Below are 15,711 nucleotides of genomic sequence, written 5' to 3'. Positions count from 1 at the left end.
GCTTAATGACTTCCGGCTGAACTGGACTTATCCCCAGGCCTCATCTTGGCCAGCTGACGGAGCACAGACAACCCAGAATGAGCCCCGGAGAGGGGCAAGGCTGGGCTGAGCATGCCCAGTTCCTGCTCCCAGCCCATCAGGCAGTCAGGATCCTCCTCTTCCCCTGGGGAGCAGTGAGGGGAGGGTGGGAGGAGAAGAGAGCCTGGGGCTGAGGGATCAGGGTGGGGGTGATGCTGGTGACTGTCCTGACACACTTTTCTTCCCGCTCTTTGGGTCCCCACCGCCTGTGGCTCTTGCAGCGGACACTGCTACTACCAGACTGTGGTGACCCCCGTCATTGAGCAGATCCTGCCTGATTCCCCCAGCTCCCACCTGCCCCACACAGTCACCCTCGTATCCATCCCAGCCTCAGCTCATGGCAAACGTGGTCTCTCGGTCTCCATCGACCCCCCTCACGGCCCGCCAGGCTGCAGCACAGAGCACTCCCACACCGTCCGCGTCCAGGGGTGAGTGGCTGGCCTGCTGAGGCTGCAGCTGGTGCAGCTGTGGGCACGGATGCTTTAGGTGGGTGGCCGACTCTGGGGCAGGGGGGCCCTGAGAATGGGTGAGCACATGGGCCCAGGTGGAACCCAGCTCTGACAACTGGTATACCAGATGCCTGGTCCAATCATTCCTCCAAAAAAAAACAACAAATGTTAGATAAAATATTTTAAATGTTTTCTTTAATCCCTGCATGACCCAACAAGAAAGAGAAGTAACCAGGTCAGGAATAAGTGAAGGAAGGAGCCCAGGGGTGTCAGCAGAGCACAGAAGGCAGCCATGACTTAAGGGCAAATCTGAATTGGGTGAATTAGGCTTCAGTTTTCGAGTCTTCTCATGGCTGAGCCTCTCAAAGCCCTGACTTGCTCAAGGAAAGTGAGTCTAATAAGAGAGCGCCTCCCCACCCCATAAAGCTGCAACCCCCAAAAGGCTCTCAGGGTGAGGAAGAACAAGAAATAAACCATATCTTCCACCAGCCGCCCCCACCCCCCGCCGCCCCTGGCAACCAACTCCCAGAACTAGAAAATAAACTGATTTGAACCTAAATGGAAGGAGAGAGGGAATCTCCCCTGAGAATTCATACACTTGGGTTTGCCAACCAAGTTCACATGCCTGGGTGGTTCAGAAAACCTCCAGGCAAAATTGTAAAAGTTTAAAGTATTTCTCCGCTAGGGGTAATGTCCTTAGGCCCTGACAGAATCAGATGCAGATCCTTTCTGGAGGAACCCACCTCCAGGATTCACAGAATTTCTCGAGATAAGCGTCCCAAGGAAGGTGAGCCGTTTGGTCAAAAATCACAGAGAACAAGGCACTGTGAACAAGAACCAGCGGAGGGGCTTCCCTGGTGGCGCAGTGGTTGAGAATCTGCCTGCTAATGCAGGGGACACGGGTTCGAGCCCTGGTCTGGGAAGATCCCACATGCCGCAGAGCAACTGGGCCCATGAGCCACAACTACTGAGCCTGCGCGTCTGGAGCCTGTGCTCCGCAACAAGAGAGGCCGCAATAGTGAGAGGCCCGCGCACCGCGATGAAGAGTGGCCCCCGCTTGCCACAACTAAGGAAAGCCCTCACACAGAAACGAAGACCCAACACAGCAAAAATTAATTAATTAATTAATAAACTCCTACCCCCAACATCTTGTTTAAAAAAAAAATAAAAATAAAAAAAAAAAGAACCAGTGGAAACAACAGGTGGCAGAAGCAGACCTACAAAACCTGCAGATAGTAGGATTATCAGAAACAATACAAAATAATTATGCTCCATATGTTTTAATAAATAAGAGATCCTTGGAAAAAGTGAGTAAAGAGCAAATGAATTTGGAAAAGAACCACATAGAACCCCTAGAAGTGAAAGATGGGTTTAGCAGTAAGGAGGGTTTTTAAACAGCTGAAGGGAGAAGCAAAAACACAACAAGGTGAGAAAGAGAGGTTAAGACGTATGGAGGACAGAGTGAGCAGCTCTAATCATCCATCTAGAATCACAGGAGAAGAGAGAATGGGAGAGAGGCAGTACTTGAAGATATGATGGCTGAGAACTTCCCAGAGCTGATAAAAGACACCAATCCACAGACTGAAACCCAGTGAATCCCAAACAGGAAAACTAAAAAGAAATTCACCCATAGATTCCCCCACCTGGTAAAACTACTACACCAAAGGCAAAAGAAAAGACTTTAAAAGTAGCCATAGGGAGGACTTCCCTGGTGGCTCAGTGGTTAAGAATCCACCTGCCAACGTAGGGGACACGAGTTTGAGCCCTGGTCTGGGAAGATCCCACATGTTGAGGAGCAACTAAACCTGTGTGCCACAACTACTGAGCCTGTGCTTTAGAGCCCGCAAGCCACAACTACTGAGCCCCTGTGCCAGAGCTACTGAAGCCCTTGCGTCTAGAGCCCATGCTCTGCAACGAGAGAAGCCACTGCAATGAGAAGCCTGCGCACTGCAACAAAGAGTAGCCCCGACTCACCGCAATAGAGAGAAAGCCTGCGTGCAGCAGCAGCGAAGACCCAATGCAGCCAAAAATAAATAAATAATTTTTTTTTTTTTTAATTTCCTTCAAAAACAGAACAGGCTGACAGCTGATTTCTCAACAGAAACAATGAAAGCCAGAAATAGTGAAATGATATATTCAATGCACTCAGCAGAAAAGAACCATCAACCTAGAATTCTATACTTGATGAAAATATCCTTCAGGTATGAAGGTGAAATAAAGACATGTTAAGGCAGACAAAATGGGATTTGATTTGATCATCCCTAAAGAAAATTCTAAAGGTTGTAGTAAAGGTCCGAGATGTAAGAAGAAATGAAGGTTAAGGGGCTGACGCAGTTGATAACATGCTATGAGACGTTGAGCAGTTCCCTTGTCCTCTCGGGGCTTTGGGGTCTCTGTCTGAACAACGAGGAAGTCAGATACCTTGAAGGCTTCTAAGATTTCTCCTGGGCCTTCATGGACCCTTGAGAAATAGTTTTAAACGTTCCCCATGTCTGGGTGTGGGAGCCACGTGCCAGCTTTCTTTGGATTCAGGGAACGTTTCTCACATACCTGCCAGGTACCAGGCCCCATGCCTAAGCACTGGTGAGAAGTGAAGATGGTACTGGGAAAGGGAGGAGGCTGGGCTTGACTCTGCATCTCCACCCCCATCTTGAGCATCAGCCAGGCCAGCAGCTGCCTTCCATACACAAGTGAGCAGACAGATTGGTGAGAGAGATGGGGAAACTCCCAGACCAGCTGGCCCCTGACAACTGGGCAGAATTTTAGGAGTAGAGGGTCCATGGCACCTCCTCCCTGCCTCCCTCACTGGGTGAGCATTCTTTCCTGCTTCTTTTCTCCCCTTTGGCCACACCGTGCAGCTTGTGGGATCTTAGTTGCCCCACCAGGGATCGAACCCGGGCCACAGCAGTGAAAGCACCAAGTCCTAACCACTGGACCACCAGGCAGTTCCCTAAGGAATATATATATATATATATATATATATATATATATTTTTTTTTTTTTTTTTTTTTTTTTTTTTTCGGTACACGGGCCTCTCACAGGCTCCGGATGTGCAGGCTCAGTGGCCATGGCTCACAGGCCTAGCTGCTCTGCGGCATGTGGGATCTTCCCGGACCGGGGCACGAACCCGTGTCCCCTGCATTGGCAGGCGGACTCTCAACCACTGCGCCACCAGGGAAACCCAGGAATATATTTTTAAGGCTATATCCATAAGAAGTCTTTATCCATGAAAATATATTCACTATTTTTTTTAACATTTTTAATCCTGAAAATTTCAAATTTACAGAAAAATTACTAAAATAATAAGTATATTGAATACCTATATACCTTTTACCTACGTTCACCAGTTTTAACTTTCTGCCACACTTGAGGTATGTGTGTCTCCCTCTGTCTATATATTTGTGTGTATATACATATATATACTTATTGGTATATACACACGTACATATTGCTGTTTTTTACTAAATCATTTGAGTGGAGGTTGTAGGCACCATTGACCCATCCTCCCCCCACATACTTCAGACCTTCTACAAACAAGGGCATTCCCTTACATAATTATCCATTGTATCTTATAGTGTAATTATGATATTTAGGAAGTTTAACATTGATACTTTTATTCAGTATGCAATCCACATTCAAATTTTGCCAGTTGTCTCAACACTGTCCTTTATGGCAGTTTCCGCCTTGATCCAGGATCCAATCCAGGATCAGTCACTGCATTGAATCCTCATGTCTCTTCAGTCTCTTAATCCGTGCCAGTTCCTCAGCTTTTCATTGTCCTTCATGACCTTGACATTTGTGAAGAGTGCAAGTCAGTTAAGGAAGCATATGCCCCTCCATTTGGGTTCTACAGAGGGTTCCTCTTCCTTAGGTTTAAGTCATGCATTTTAACCAGATAACTGATGCTGTGTCCTTCTCTGTGCATCTTACTGGTAGACACAGGATGTCAGTGAAGTGCTCCTTTTATTGGGGATGTCAACTTCGATTATTTGGTTAAAGTGCAGTCCAGTCTCTCTGCTGTAAAGGATTTTCTTTCCCCTTTGCAATGTAACCAGTTTGAGTCATCTGTGAGATATGAGTCTGTAAATATCCTGTTCCCAACAGCCTTTCACTGCCTCTAGCATCCACAGATAATTCTGTGATGGCTGCAAGGTGGTGATTTTCTGTGTTCTTCCTGCTGTATTTATTACCTGACTTTCCTGCGTAAGGAAGCACTTCTCCCCCGTGTGAGAATATACTCTCGATAATTGAAAAGTTGCTAGCAATCTGTTTTCCTTAAAGCTCTCAGTCTCCTTTCTGTCCTGCCCACCCTCCCCCAGCCCTTCCCCATCTCAGGGCAGAGACAAAGTGACCATTCTTTGAAAAGCTTTTACAGAGACAAAATGACAATCAGACAGTTAACACCAAGGAGTTAAAAGAAGCAAGTAAATTTGGCAAGTTGGCCATTCTGTGAGTTAGTTTATGGCCAAGTAATCCAGGGCACCAGCCCCATCTCCACCCTGCAGCTGTGGCCCAGCCCAGGCTACTGACTCCTTCCCACCGATCCCAGAGGAGCGGGAGCCTTAGCTTCATCTTGCAGGGCAAGTTTGGAGGTCAGGTAGGAAGCAGTGGGTCCAGACCCTCTTAGGACTCTTTGATGCTTATCTGCCCCACACGTACCAGCCAGGTAGAAGGAGAGGTCTGTCCTCCATGGCAGAGACAACGCTCTGTTGAACAGGAGCCCCCGAGCATCTAGTATAGGGGGGCAAACACCTGGAGGGCATGCCACTTTTCTCCAGTTCCACACCCACGGCAAGCATTATAATTAGTATAGAACTCTTCCCACCAAACCAGAATTCAGCGTTCCCGCCAGTTGCCACCTGCCGATCACACAAGATAGAATGGTTTGCCCCACGCTCCTGGTCTGATCCCATTGGCCTTGGTTTCCTAGCGGGGTGAGCAGGGGTCTGACCACCGCTCTATGCCCACAGAGTAGACCCGGGCTGCATGAGCCCGGATGTGAAGAATTCCATCCACGTTGGAGACCGGATCCTGGAAATCAATGGCACACCCATCCGGAATGTGCCCTTGGACGAGGTATGGGTCCTGAGTCTGGTTGGAGGTGGTGCTCCCCTGAGAGCACCACCCCTGAGACTCACCTGTCCACACTCCTGCTCTCCCCAGATTGATCTGCTGATCCAGGAAACTAGCCGCCTGCTCCAGCTGACTCTTGAGCATGACCCGCATGACGCACTGGGCCACGGGCCGGGGCCTGAGTCCAGCCCCTTGGTCTCCCCGGTTCACACTCCCAGCGGGGAGGCGGGCAGCTCTGGCCGGCAGAAGCCTGTCCTGTAAGTCAGCCCTGCACCTTGATGTACTGTATCTTGGTACTTTCACTGACGCTGGGCCTCAGGGGGCATGGGACCCTGAGGCCCAGCGTCCCTACCCTCCGGTAGCTCACGGTCTGATGGGGGAGTCAGCCCTGCAAAAAGAAGGAGGCCGGCAAGGGGTGCAGGGGGCTAGAAAGAGGAAGGAGAATGAGAAGGCGCAAACGGGGATAGCAGCACCCCCAGCTGGGGATGACAGAGCGCTTCCAGGGTGGACCAGCGCCCTGGCTTCGAGGAGCAGCTGGCCAGCAGCTCAGGATGCTGGGGCATCGGATGTGTTGGGGAGTGGTGGGCTCTGAGGCAGAAACTAGTGGCCGGGGTCTTCGGGCTTTGCCCATCCCGGGGCGCCACTGAAGGGTGTTGCAGCACAGTGAAGTGTTTCACAGAGACCACTCTGGTCCCCTTTGTGGGGAGGTGCCCAGGACCAGAGACAGCTGGGGGACTGTTGTGGTGGTCCAGGCCAGAGGGGCCAAGTGCCCTGTACCCTCTTAAAGAGAGGTGGGGGGGGCACCAGGAAGAAGTCCAGAAGCAGCCTGGTCCTTGTGCCACTCACTGCGGGGGTCTGCTCAGGACTCCTGGTCAAGGCTTTGAGGGGGACACCGGGGATGACAGCCTTTACGCTAAGAAACAGTGATATTGAAGGCATGTGTTTCCTCCTCCCCTGCATTTGTCTGGAGCTCAGGCCACCCTGCAAGGCCACCTGTGGGCATTCTGGGCAGGTAGGCTGCCTCTGCACTCCAAGGCCTGGGACTCAAATGCTGGGAGGCAGTGTCTGATCCAGGGTCACCAGGCAGAGAAGGCCTAGGGCAAACATTCCTACCTTAACAGGAAGTCCAAGCCGGACAGGGCACTGGGTGCTGGCATCAGGATGGGGCAAGAGCCTTATGACTGCCCCAGGAGAGCTGTCCTCTGCCGCCCTTTCTGGCTGTACGGGTGACTGTACATAGACTGGCATCGATGGGGCATGGCAGGCAGGGGGAAGGGGGCAGGGCCAAGACCTGGCCTCCCCCCAAGGGGGCCTCGTCCAGGTGCCCACCTCGTGGCAGCGGGCACTGGGTGTGTCCCCCCAGGAGGAGCTGCAGCATCGACAGGTCCCCGGGCGCCGGCTCGCTGGGCTCCCCGGCCTCCCAGCGCAAGGACCTGGGTCGCTCCGAGTCCCTCCGTGTGGTCTGCCGGCCGCACCGCATCTTCCGGCCTTCGGACCTCATCCACGGGGAGGTGTTGGGCAGGGGCTGCTTCGGCCAGGCCATCAAGGTACGGGGCACGCCAGGCAGGGATGGGGCCGTGGGTAGGAGCAGGGGGGCAGTCCGTGTGTGACCCGTTGGTCCTCCACCCTCCTCCCACCAGTGTCCCCAGGAAGCCCCAGTGGACACTCCCCAGTGTCCCCAGGAAGCCCCAGTGGCCACTCCCCGGTGTCCCCAGGAAGCCCCAGTGGCCACTCCCCGGTGTCCCCAGGAAGCCCCAGTGGCCACTCCCCGGTGTCCCCAGGAAGCCCCAGTGGCCACTCCCCGGTGTCCCCAGGAAGCCCCAGTGGCCACTCCCCGGTGTCCCCAGGAAGCCCCAGTGGCCACTCCCCGGTGTCCCCAGGAAGCCCCAGTGGCCACTCCCCGGTGTCCCCAGGAAGCCCCAGTGGCCACTCCCCGGTGTCCCCAGGAAGCCCCAGTGGCCACTCCCCGGTGTCCCCAGGAAGCCCCAGTGGCCACTCCCCGGTGTCCCCAGGAAGCCCCAGTGGCCACTCCCCGGTGTCCCCAGGAAGCCCCAGTGGCCACTCCCCGGTGTCCCCAGGAAGCCCCAGTGGCCACTCCCCGGTGTCCCCAGGAAGCCCCAGTGGCCACTCCCCGGTGTCCCCAGGAAGCCCCAGTGGCCACTCCCCGGTGTCCCCAGGAAGCCCCAGTGGCCACTCCCCGGTGTCCCCAGGAAGCCCCAGTGGCCACTCCCCGGTGTCCCCAGGAAGCCCCAGTGGCCACTCCCCGGTGTCCCCAGGAAGCCCCAGTGGCCACTCCCCGGTGTCCCCAGGAAGCCCCAGTGGCCACTCCCCGGTGTCCCCAGGAAGCCCCAGTGGCCACTCCCCGGTGTCCCCAGGAAGCCCCAGTGGCCACTCCCCGGTGTCCCCAGGAAGCCCCAGTGGCCACTCCCCGGTGTCCCCAGGAAGCCCCAGTGGCCACTCCCCGGTGTCCCCAGGAAGCCCCAGTGGCCACTCCCCGGTGTCCCCAGGAAGCCCCAGTGGCTTCCAGACTCGCTGGCCAGAGCTCTGCTCCCCCTGGGCCTCCCTGAGCCCGTGAGGGGGGAGGGGACTCGCTACAGACAGGCCACGGAAAGTGACCCCTCGGGGTGGGGGATGGGAGGGCAGCCCGGACTGACCCTGAAGGCTCCCTCCCCCAGGCCCCCTTACTGAGCCCAACACCAGCCCCCTCCTGGCCTCCGGGCTGCTCGCCCCCTTCACACTCTCCCCCAGCAAGACACGAGCCCTTCCCTGGCTCTGATGTCATCTGGCTATGACCAGACTGGAAGGTTCAGGGCTATACAAAAGGCACCAGCCAGGTTGCCCACGTGTGCAGACGGGCCCCAGGCCCTGTCCCTGGCCAGAATCTCCGGTAGAGCTACCATTTGACTTCCAGGAGACAGCCCAGCAGAGCAGAGGAAAGAGAGCTGGCCTCTGGGTCTGGCGGTCCTGGACCCAAGCCCTGGGCACCCCGCCTCCTGCCACCTGGGTGACTGTGGGCCCTGGTGGGAAACCTTCTTGAGTCTCAGTTTCCACACCTGTAAAGGACTTAAGTCCCACCCCCTCGGGGGCTGTGAGCATCCCATGAAAAGTCTGCGAAGGGCTTGAAGCCGTCTGTCCATCTGCCTGGGGTGGGGATGGGCCTCCTGCAGGGCGGGCCTAGAGCAGAGCATGTGCCTGTGCTGAGTCTCAACCTCTGGGCATCCCCACGCAGGTGACACACCGGGAGACAGGCGAGGTGATGGTGATGAAGGAGCTGATCCGCTTCGATGAGGAGACCCAGCGGACGTTCCTCAAGGAGGTGGGTGAGGGGCCTGCTGCACCCTCTGCACCAGACTCCTAGGACCTGCCCCACCCTTCGCCATTGAGAGGGGGTGGGTGGCAGAGGGCTGCGGGAGGATGTGTCGCTCAGGCCCACGCTGGAAGAAGAGAAATTATCTGCCAGGAGGGCGAGAGGGGCAAGGACGTCCCTGGGGGTGGGAGCAGCCCAAGCAAAGAGCACGGCAGCCGGCAGGTGTGACCCCGGGGGCTTGAAGGCTCCTCCATCTTTGGTTCTGTCCGTGGTGGCCTCTGGTAGGAAACGGGGAGAAGGAGATGTGGGCCCAGCCTGTTTGCACCCCAACAGGTGAAGGTCATGCGATGCCTGGAGCACCCCAACGTGCTCAAGTTCATCGGGGTGCTCTACAAGGACAAGAGGCTCAATTTCATCACCGAGTACATCAAGGGTGGCACGCTCCGGGGCCTCATCAAGGGCATGGTGAGTGCCGGGCAGAGCCCCTGCCTGAGACCCGTCCCAGCCGCTCCTGCCCTAGGACCCTGGGCCCAGCGGCTCCTCTGTGGGTCCCAGTCTCCTCCCAGGCTCTTCACTGGGGACCGGCCTCTGGTGTCAGAGGCCCTCCAGACCCTGATTCTGAATCGAATAAGGGAGCAACTGACTCCATCTTAGGTGGAGGGGGAAGCTGGGGCCCAGAGAAGGGTGGCAGCTTTGCTGAGGGGATGCACAGGCTGTCAGGTTAACCCCGCATACCTGCCATAGTTTACCTCTCCCAGAGGGTCTTTGTTTTGCTTCTAAGCAAAACCAAGTCACTTACTGTTTGCCATAATGTATAAAATTCAGAACTTGCTGTAAGAGCTTGGATGAAACTACCGATCCTCCTCTAAAAAAGAAGCATTTGGAGGGGAGCTTCCAGCTCTCCTGGGATGCTGATGGTGCCCCGGGGTCCCATGCTCAGCATCACCAACCCAGCATCACCCTCAGACCCGGAGACCCTGTTCCCTTCCCTCGCCGCTGAGTCCTTAGTCCCTCAGGTTGGATTACCTGCTGTCACCAGAGTATGGTCCCTGCGGGCTCTGGACAGGTGTAACTTCTCAGAGGGATTCTATGGTCCAGTGCAACTTAGAAATGCCAGCAGGCTTCCTGGCTGCACCTGAGTTTTTAATACGTTCTGATGTCCTTGCTCTCCCACTTGAGGTCTCCAAGGAAATGGGGGGAGAGAATGGGGTGTTTCCCCAAATGATTTGAGCCCAGAGCCCTGTTCTCTGGAGTGACTCACCGCAGCTCTCTGCAGGCGACTTTGCCAGGCCCGTCTCTGCTGGTCCATGAAAGCAGGTTCAGGTTTTTTAAAAACTCGAAAAAATGGGATTTTGTAGAAGAGAGAGTTTTTGTTCTCAGAGGAGGTGGGTCAGGAACTACAGACGAGTATCTCCCACCCCGTCACTGTTCGGAGCCAGTTCTGTTAGGTAATTGCTTTGAATTATTCACCCATAGCCCCTAGAGGGGACGGTTGTGAGGGGCTTCCCTGGCAGTCCAGTGGTTAGGACTCAGCACTCTCACTGCCGGGGCTGCAGGTTCAATCACTGGTTGGGGAGCTAAGATCCCACAAACCACGTGGCAAAAAAAAAAAAAAAAAAAAAAAGAAGGGACAGTTGTGGGTGTAGAAGAGAGTTGGGGGTGTGTCATCAGACCCTACAGGACACTCTCTCACCCAATGTCCTGCAACTGTGGCCCCGTTGGCTCATCCTGGTCATTCTCCCCACCTCCAGGACAGCCAGTACCCGTGGAGTCAGAGGGTGAGCTTTGCCAAGGACATCGCTTCGGGGATGGTGAGTAGGCTCCGATTGCCAGGGGCGTGTGGGCTGGGTGATCCAGCCCCACTTATAAAAGCATCTCGGGGCTTCCCTGGCGGTCCAGTGGCTAAGACTCCGCGCTTCCACTGCAGGGGGCGCGGGTTCCATCCCCGGTCGGGGAAGTAAGATCCCGCAGGCCACGCGGTGCAGCAAAAAACGAAAAACAAAACACGTTCTCCAGCGCTCACCTAAATTTCACAAGGAGTTTAGAAATGGGAGCCACAGGAAGCTTTGAGAGAGGACAGAGGGGATCCAGTGGGAGGGGGGAAAGTGGGAGCCTTGGGGTGACCAGGGCGGAGCTGGGGGCCCTCAGCACGGCTGCCCCCTGACCCCCGTGCCCCCCACCCTCAGGCCTACCTCCACTCCATGAACATCATCCACCGGGACCTGAACTCCCACAACTGCCTGGTTCGTGAGGTGAGCGGCCGGGCCGGGAGGGGACGGGGGGGCCCCGCCCCCGCCCACCACGCCACTAGACGTGCGGGCTGGTGGCTCTGCTGTGAGCGTGGCCTTCACGGAGAGCGGCCTACAGGGTGGCCGCAGCCTACACCAGGCTGCACCAAGGGCTGCGGGCCCAGAGGGGGGCCCGGGTGTGTGGACTGGGGTGGTCAGGGCAGGCTTCCTGAAAGAAGCTTTGCGGGGGGATATACTTCAATGGGGGACAAGTGGGCCCAGGCAGCCCGGCTCTAAGGGGCAGTGACTTGAGGGACCACAGGCTGTGGTCGAGGAGGGAGTGGGCAGGTGGTACCAGGGGCGTGTCTCAGTGTGGCTCTGCTTCCGGGTCACCCAGAACAAGAACGTGGTGGTGGCTGACTTCGGGCTGGCGCGGCTTATGGTGGACGAGAAGACGCAGCCCGAGGGCCTGCGGAGCCTGAAGAAGCCAGACCGGAAAAAGCGTTACACGGTGGTGGGCAACCCCTACTGGATGGCGCCCGAGATGATCCACGGTGAGTCAGCATCCCCGCCTGGCACATCCCCCAGGGGCCCACGGTCCCAGGCGGAGCTGCAGGAGGCGGAGGTCCTGCCCTGCCTGCCCCTCTTTGAGTCCTGTCATTGGTTTCCTTGTGCTGCTGCAACCAGGCATCACACACTTGGCTTAAAAAACACAAATTAGGGCTTCCCTGGTGATACAGTGGTTGGGAATCCGCCTGCCAATGCAGGGGACACGGGTTCAAGCCCTGGTCCGGGAAGATCCCACATGCCGCGCGGAGCAACCAAGCCCGTGCGCCACAACTACTGAGCCTGCGCTCTGGAGCCCGCGAGCCACAGCTACTGAACCCCACGCGCCTAGAGCCCGTGCTCCGCAGCAAGAGAAGCCACCGCAAATGAGAAGCCCGCACACCGCAACAAAGAGTAGCCTCTGCTCGCCGCAACTAGAGAAAGCCTGCACGCAGCAATGAAGACCCAGTGCAGCCAAAAATAAAATAAATAAGTAAATAAATTTATTTTAAAACCCCCACAAATTATCCTGTAGTTCTGGAGGTCAGGAGTCCAGTATCAGGCTCACTGAGCTGCAGTCTGGTGTCAGCAGGGCTGCATTCCTTCTGGAGGCTCAAGGGGAGAGGATCTGTTTCCTTTCCTTTTCCAGGTTCTAGAGCCTGCCTCATTCCCTGGCTCCTGGTCCCTCCTCCAGCGAGGCCAGCAACGGAGCCTCTTCTCTCTGACATCTGTGTCCATTGTCACATCCCCTTCCCTGACCCTGACCCTCCGCCCTCCTTCCTAAAGACCTTTGTGATCCCATAGGGCTCAGCTGAATGAACCAAGATAATCTCATCTCGAGATCCCTAACTGAGTCACACCTGCAAAGTCCCGTATAAGGCAGCGTGTTCACAGGGTCCAGGAATTAGGACGGGGACACCTCCAGGACCATTATTCAGCCTCCCACAGATCCCCTTTCTCCCACTCCATTTCTTTTTTTTTCAGGCCTGTTACACAGTGGTCCCATGTGTGCCCAGACTGGGGCTTTATAAAGCCTCTCCACAGGCAGGGGACATGCAAACACGGGATCAGGGCCGCAGAGCCAGGGTCATCTCAATGCCAGCTCTGACCAAAGTTAACCCACCCCCCAATAACTTAACCTGTAAATTGGGGTTAATAGTCCCTATCTTTAAGGAGTAATGTGAGAATTAGATAAGGTTTGTAAGCTAGGCAGAATTCAATAAATGAGAGTGGCTGTCCTGATTGTTTTTAACGTCGTTAGAGAGAGGGTATTGTTTCCATTTTACAGCTGAGGCAACCGAGGCTCAGAGAGTCTGTATCAGTCCCTGAGGCTGCTGTAACAAATTACCACAAACCAGGTGGCTTAACAACAGACACTTATTCTCTTATAGTTCTGGAAGCCAGAAGTCTGAAATCCAGTAGAGCCGTGCTCCCTCCAGGGATTTTAAGGGAAAATCCATTCCTTGCTGCTTATAGGTTCTGATCCTGGCGTTCCCGGACTTGTGGCCACATCGGTCCAATCTCTGCCTCTGTCTTCATGTGACTGCCTCCTCCTCTGTGTCTTTTCCTTTTCAGTCTCTTTTATAAGGACAATTGCGATGGCATTTAGGGCCCGCCTGGATAATCCAGGACTGTCTCATCTCAGGATCTTTAACTTAATCGTAACTTCAAAGACCCTTTTTCCAATAACATTCACAGGTTCCAGGGGTCTGACACAGTTCTCTTTCGGGGTCACCACAAGGTCCATGACCTGCCCAGAGTCACATCGCTGGTTAGTGACCGAGCTGGGCCTGGAGCCCCTTGCCCAGGGCTTTCACCTTTACCCACCGCCACCCCCCCAACAGGTTGGCTCAGACTGGGTGGGCTCGGATAGTGTCAGAGCCTAAGGCCTGATCCTACAGAGGGAACTGCTGGCCAGGGTATCCCCCCAGTGGGCAGGTCCCTGGCCCGGCACCCTCACCAGCTGACATCCCTGGCCCCGTGCACCTGCTGACAGTGGTCTCTTCATCCAGGCCGCAGCTACGATGAGAAGGTGGATGTGTTTTCCTTTGGAATCGTCCTGTGCGAGGTAGGTCCGGGGTGGGCTCACACTCCCAGGCTGCAGGCTGAAGTCTGCAGGGGCCCCAGGCCAGGGAGGCTCTGCGAACGGGGCTGCCCACAGCCACCTGCATTCCCAGGGGTGTGGTGGTCCAGGGGGCGCCAGGCCCGGGTGTGACCTGCCCTCGAACCTACCTGGGTGATGCCCCGTCCCAGGGGCCCCGGGTAACTGCTGGGCTTCGTGCTGGACAGATCATCGGGCGGGTGAACGCTGACCCAGACTACCTGCCGCGCACCATGGATTTTGGCCTCAATGTGCGAGGCTTCCTGGACCGCTACTGCCCCCCAAACTGCCCCCCAAGCTTCTTCCCCATTACTGTGCGCTGCTGTGATCTGGACCCCGAGAAGAGGTGAGTGGGGTGGGGGCTTAGGGTGGGGTGGTCCCCAGCAGAGCCCGAACCCACCATCCCACCGCCTGTCTCCCCAGGCCCTCTTTCGTGAAGCTGGAGCAGTGGCTGGAGACGCTCTGCATGCACTTGGCTGGCCACCTGCCACTGGGCCCACAGCTGGAGCAGCTAGACAGGGGCTTCTGGGAGACCTACCGGCACGGCGAGAGTGGACTGCCCGCCCATCCTGAGGTCCCCGACTGAGACCGGCCTGCCCAGCTGCCCCTGTCCCCGACTTGGGAGAATCCACCCTGCACCAGATTCCTCTGTATGCGGTGGCCAGGTGTGGCACCCTCAGCGGGGCAGCGGACACCCAGACCCCTCCCCAGCGCAAGGCCCTAACTTGCCTTCTACCCTGTGGGCCGTGGCCCCTGCCCTTTCTCTGCCCCCGGCCCCAGAGCTGGCCTGGCTGCACAGACACCATCACCTCACCCTGCCTTACCTCTGTCTTGGTGGGGCCACCCCCTCACGCTTCTCCTTGCATGAGCTGGAGGACCCGTGTGAGCTGTACCCCATCCCATACCCAGTACCCTATCCTACACCCGCTGCCCCGGCTGTCCTGTGCACACTCTACCCATCTGCAGCATGTCTGAGGCTGGGCCAGAGGACAGACAGCCTCAGACCGTGGCTCATCACGTGTATTCCCAGGAGCCAAACAGGGAGTCTGGGGCCCATCACCCCCCACCAGGGGTTGTCTAGGTAGCGTCAGGTATTGATAATTATCCAAACCCCCAAAGCGGAGAGAGGTCGTCTCCTGTGGAGTGGAAATCCCCGTGGCTGGGCAACAGCCCTCCCTCGCTTTGGGTCTTTTTGTTTCTTTATTGAAGCCACTTTAGTGAGAAGCAGGTACCAGGCCTCAGGGTGAAGGGTGGGTCCCTGGAGGGAGAGGGGAGCCGTGGTCCCAGGGCCAGAGCTGCTGGGAGGAGCAGCAGAAGGAGGCTGGGCAGAGTGGACGAGGCAGTGTCCACCAGCATCCCGGCCCCCTGAAGTTCATCTCAGCACCCATCCCGGGCCTCTCGCCGAGGCTCCCTGCCAGTGGCCAGAGCAGCCCCTGCCCCTCCCCATGCCCCTCTGTCCTCTGGGTTCTTTCTGTGTAATCTATTTTTTAAGAAGAGTTTGTATTATTTTTTCATACGGCTGCAGCAGCAGCAGCTGCTGGGGGCTTGGGGTTTTATTTTTTTGGCGGGCGGGGGTGGGGGGGCCATTTTGTCACTTTGCCTCAGTTGAGCATCTAGGAAGTATTAAGACTGTGAAGCCTTCTCAGTGCACTTTCAACCTGGAAAGCAATTGAAACAGGCCCATGGGACTATGACTCAGGGAGGTGGGACACAGTCACCTCCATCCAGGAATCACGATGTCTAAGGAACAAAACCCAGACTCAGAATAATAAAATCAATTCTGTACTCCCCACCAGATCCCGCTTTGTGACGTGTCTGGGGGCCCTGAGGAAACAGGAGGAGAGAGGAACTTTTTGGATTAGAAGCCTTGTGGGAAGACAGGAATGGAGGTGTGGGAATGGAGGTGTGGACGGAGGGCATAGAGGGTGG

The 15,711-nt window shown here is 56.2% G+C and overlaps 1 protein-coding gene across 1 annotated transcript in view; it reads left to right on the top strand.

Moving 5' to 3' along the window:
- Positions 1–15,424, top strand: part of LIMK1 (LIM domain kinase 1) — a 25,476-nt gene extending 10,052 nt beyond the window's left edge. Inside the window, exons 5-16 of the mRNA XM_007468774.1 lie at positions 300–506; positions 5,498–5,603; positions 5,691–5,857; positions 6,964–7,147; positions 8,830–8,916; positions 9,241–9,372; positions 10,659–10,718; positions 11,094–11,159; positions 11,533–11,689; positions 13,694–13,749; positions 13,971–14,128; positions 14,206–15,424. Coding sequence (XP_007468836.1) covers positions 300–506; positions 5,498–5,603; positions 5,691–5,857; positions 6,964–7,147; positions 8,830–8,916; positions 9,241–9,372; positions 10,659–10,718; positions 11,094–11,159; positions 11,533–11,689; positions 13,694–13,749; positions 13,971–14,128; positions 14,206–14,368 — 1,543 coding nt within the window. The 3' untranslated portion in view covers positions 14,369–15,424. The remainder of the gene's footprint in view (positions 1–299; positions 507–5,497; positions 5,604–5,690; positions 5,858–6,963; positions 7,148–8,829; positions 8,917–9,240; positions 9,373–10,658; positions 10,719–11,093; positions 11,160–11,532; positions 11,690–13,693; positions 13,750–13,970; positions 14,129–14,205) is intronic.
- Positions 15,425–15,711: the final 287 nt, after the last annotated feature.

This window comes from Lipotes vexillifer, unplaced genomic scaffold (genome assembly GCF_000442215.2).
Source record: "Lipotes vexillifer unplaced genomic scaffold, Lipotes_vexillifer_v1.1 scaffold12, whole genome shotgun sequence".
Taxonomy (NCBI): Eukaryota; Metazoa; Chordata; class Mammalia; order Artiodactyla; family Lipotidae; genus Lipotes; species Lipotes vexillifer.
The sequence above is the reverse complement of the archived record's forward strand: the minus strand, read 5'-3'. Positions and strand labels throughout refer to the sequence as shown.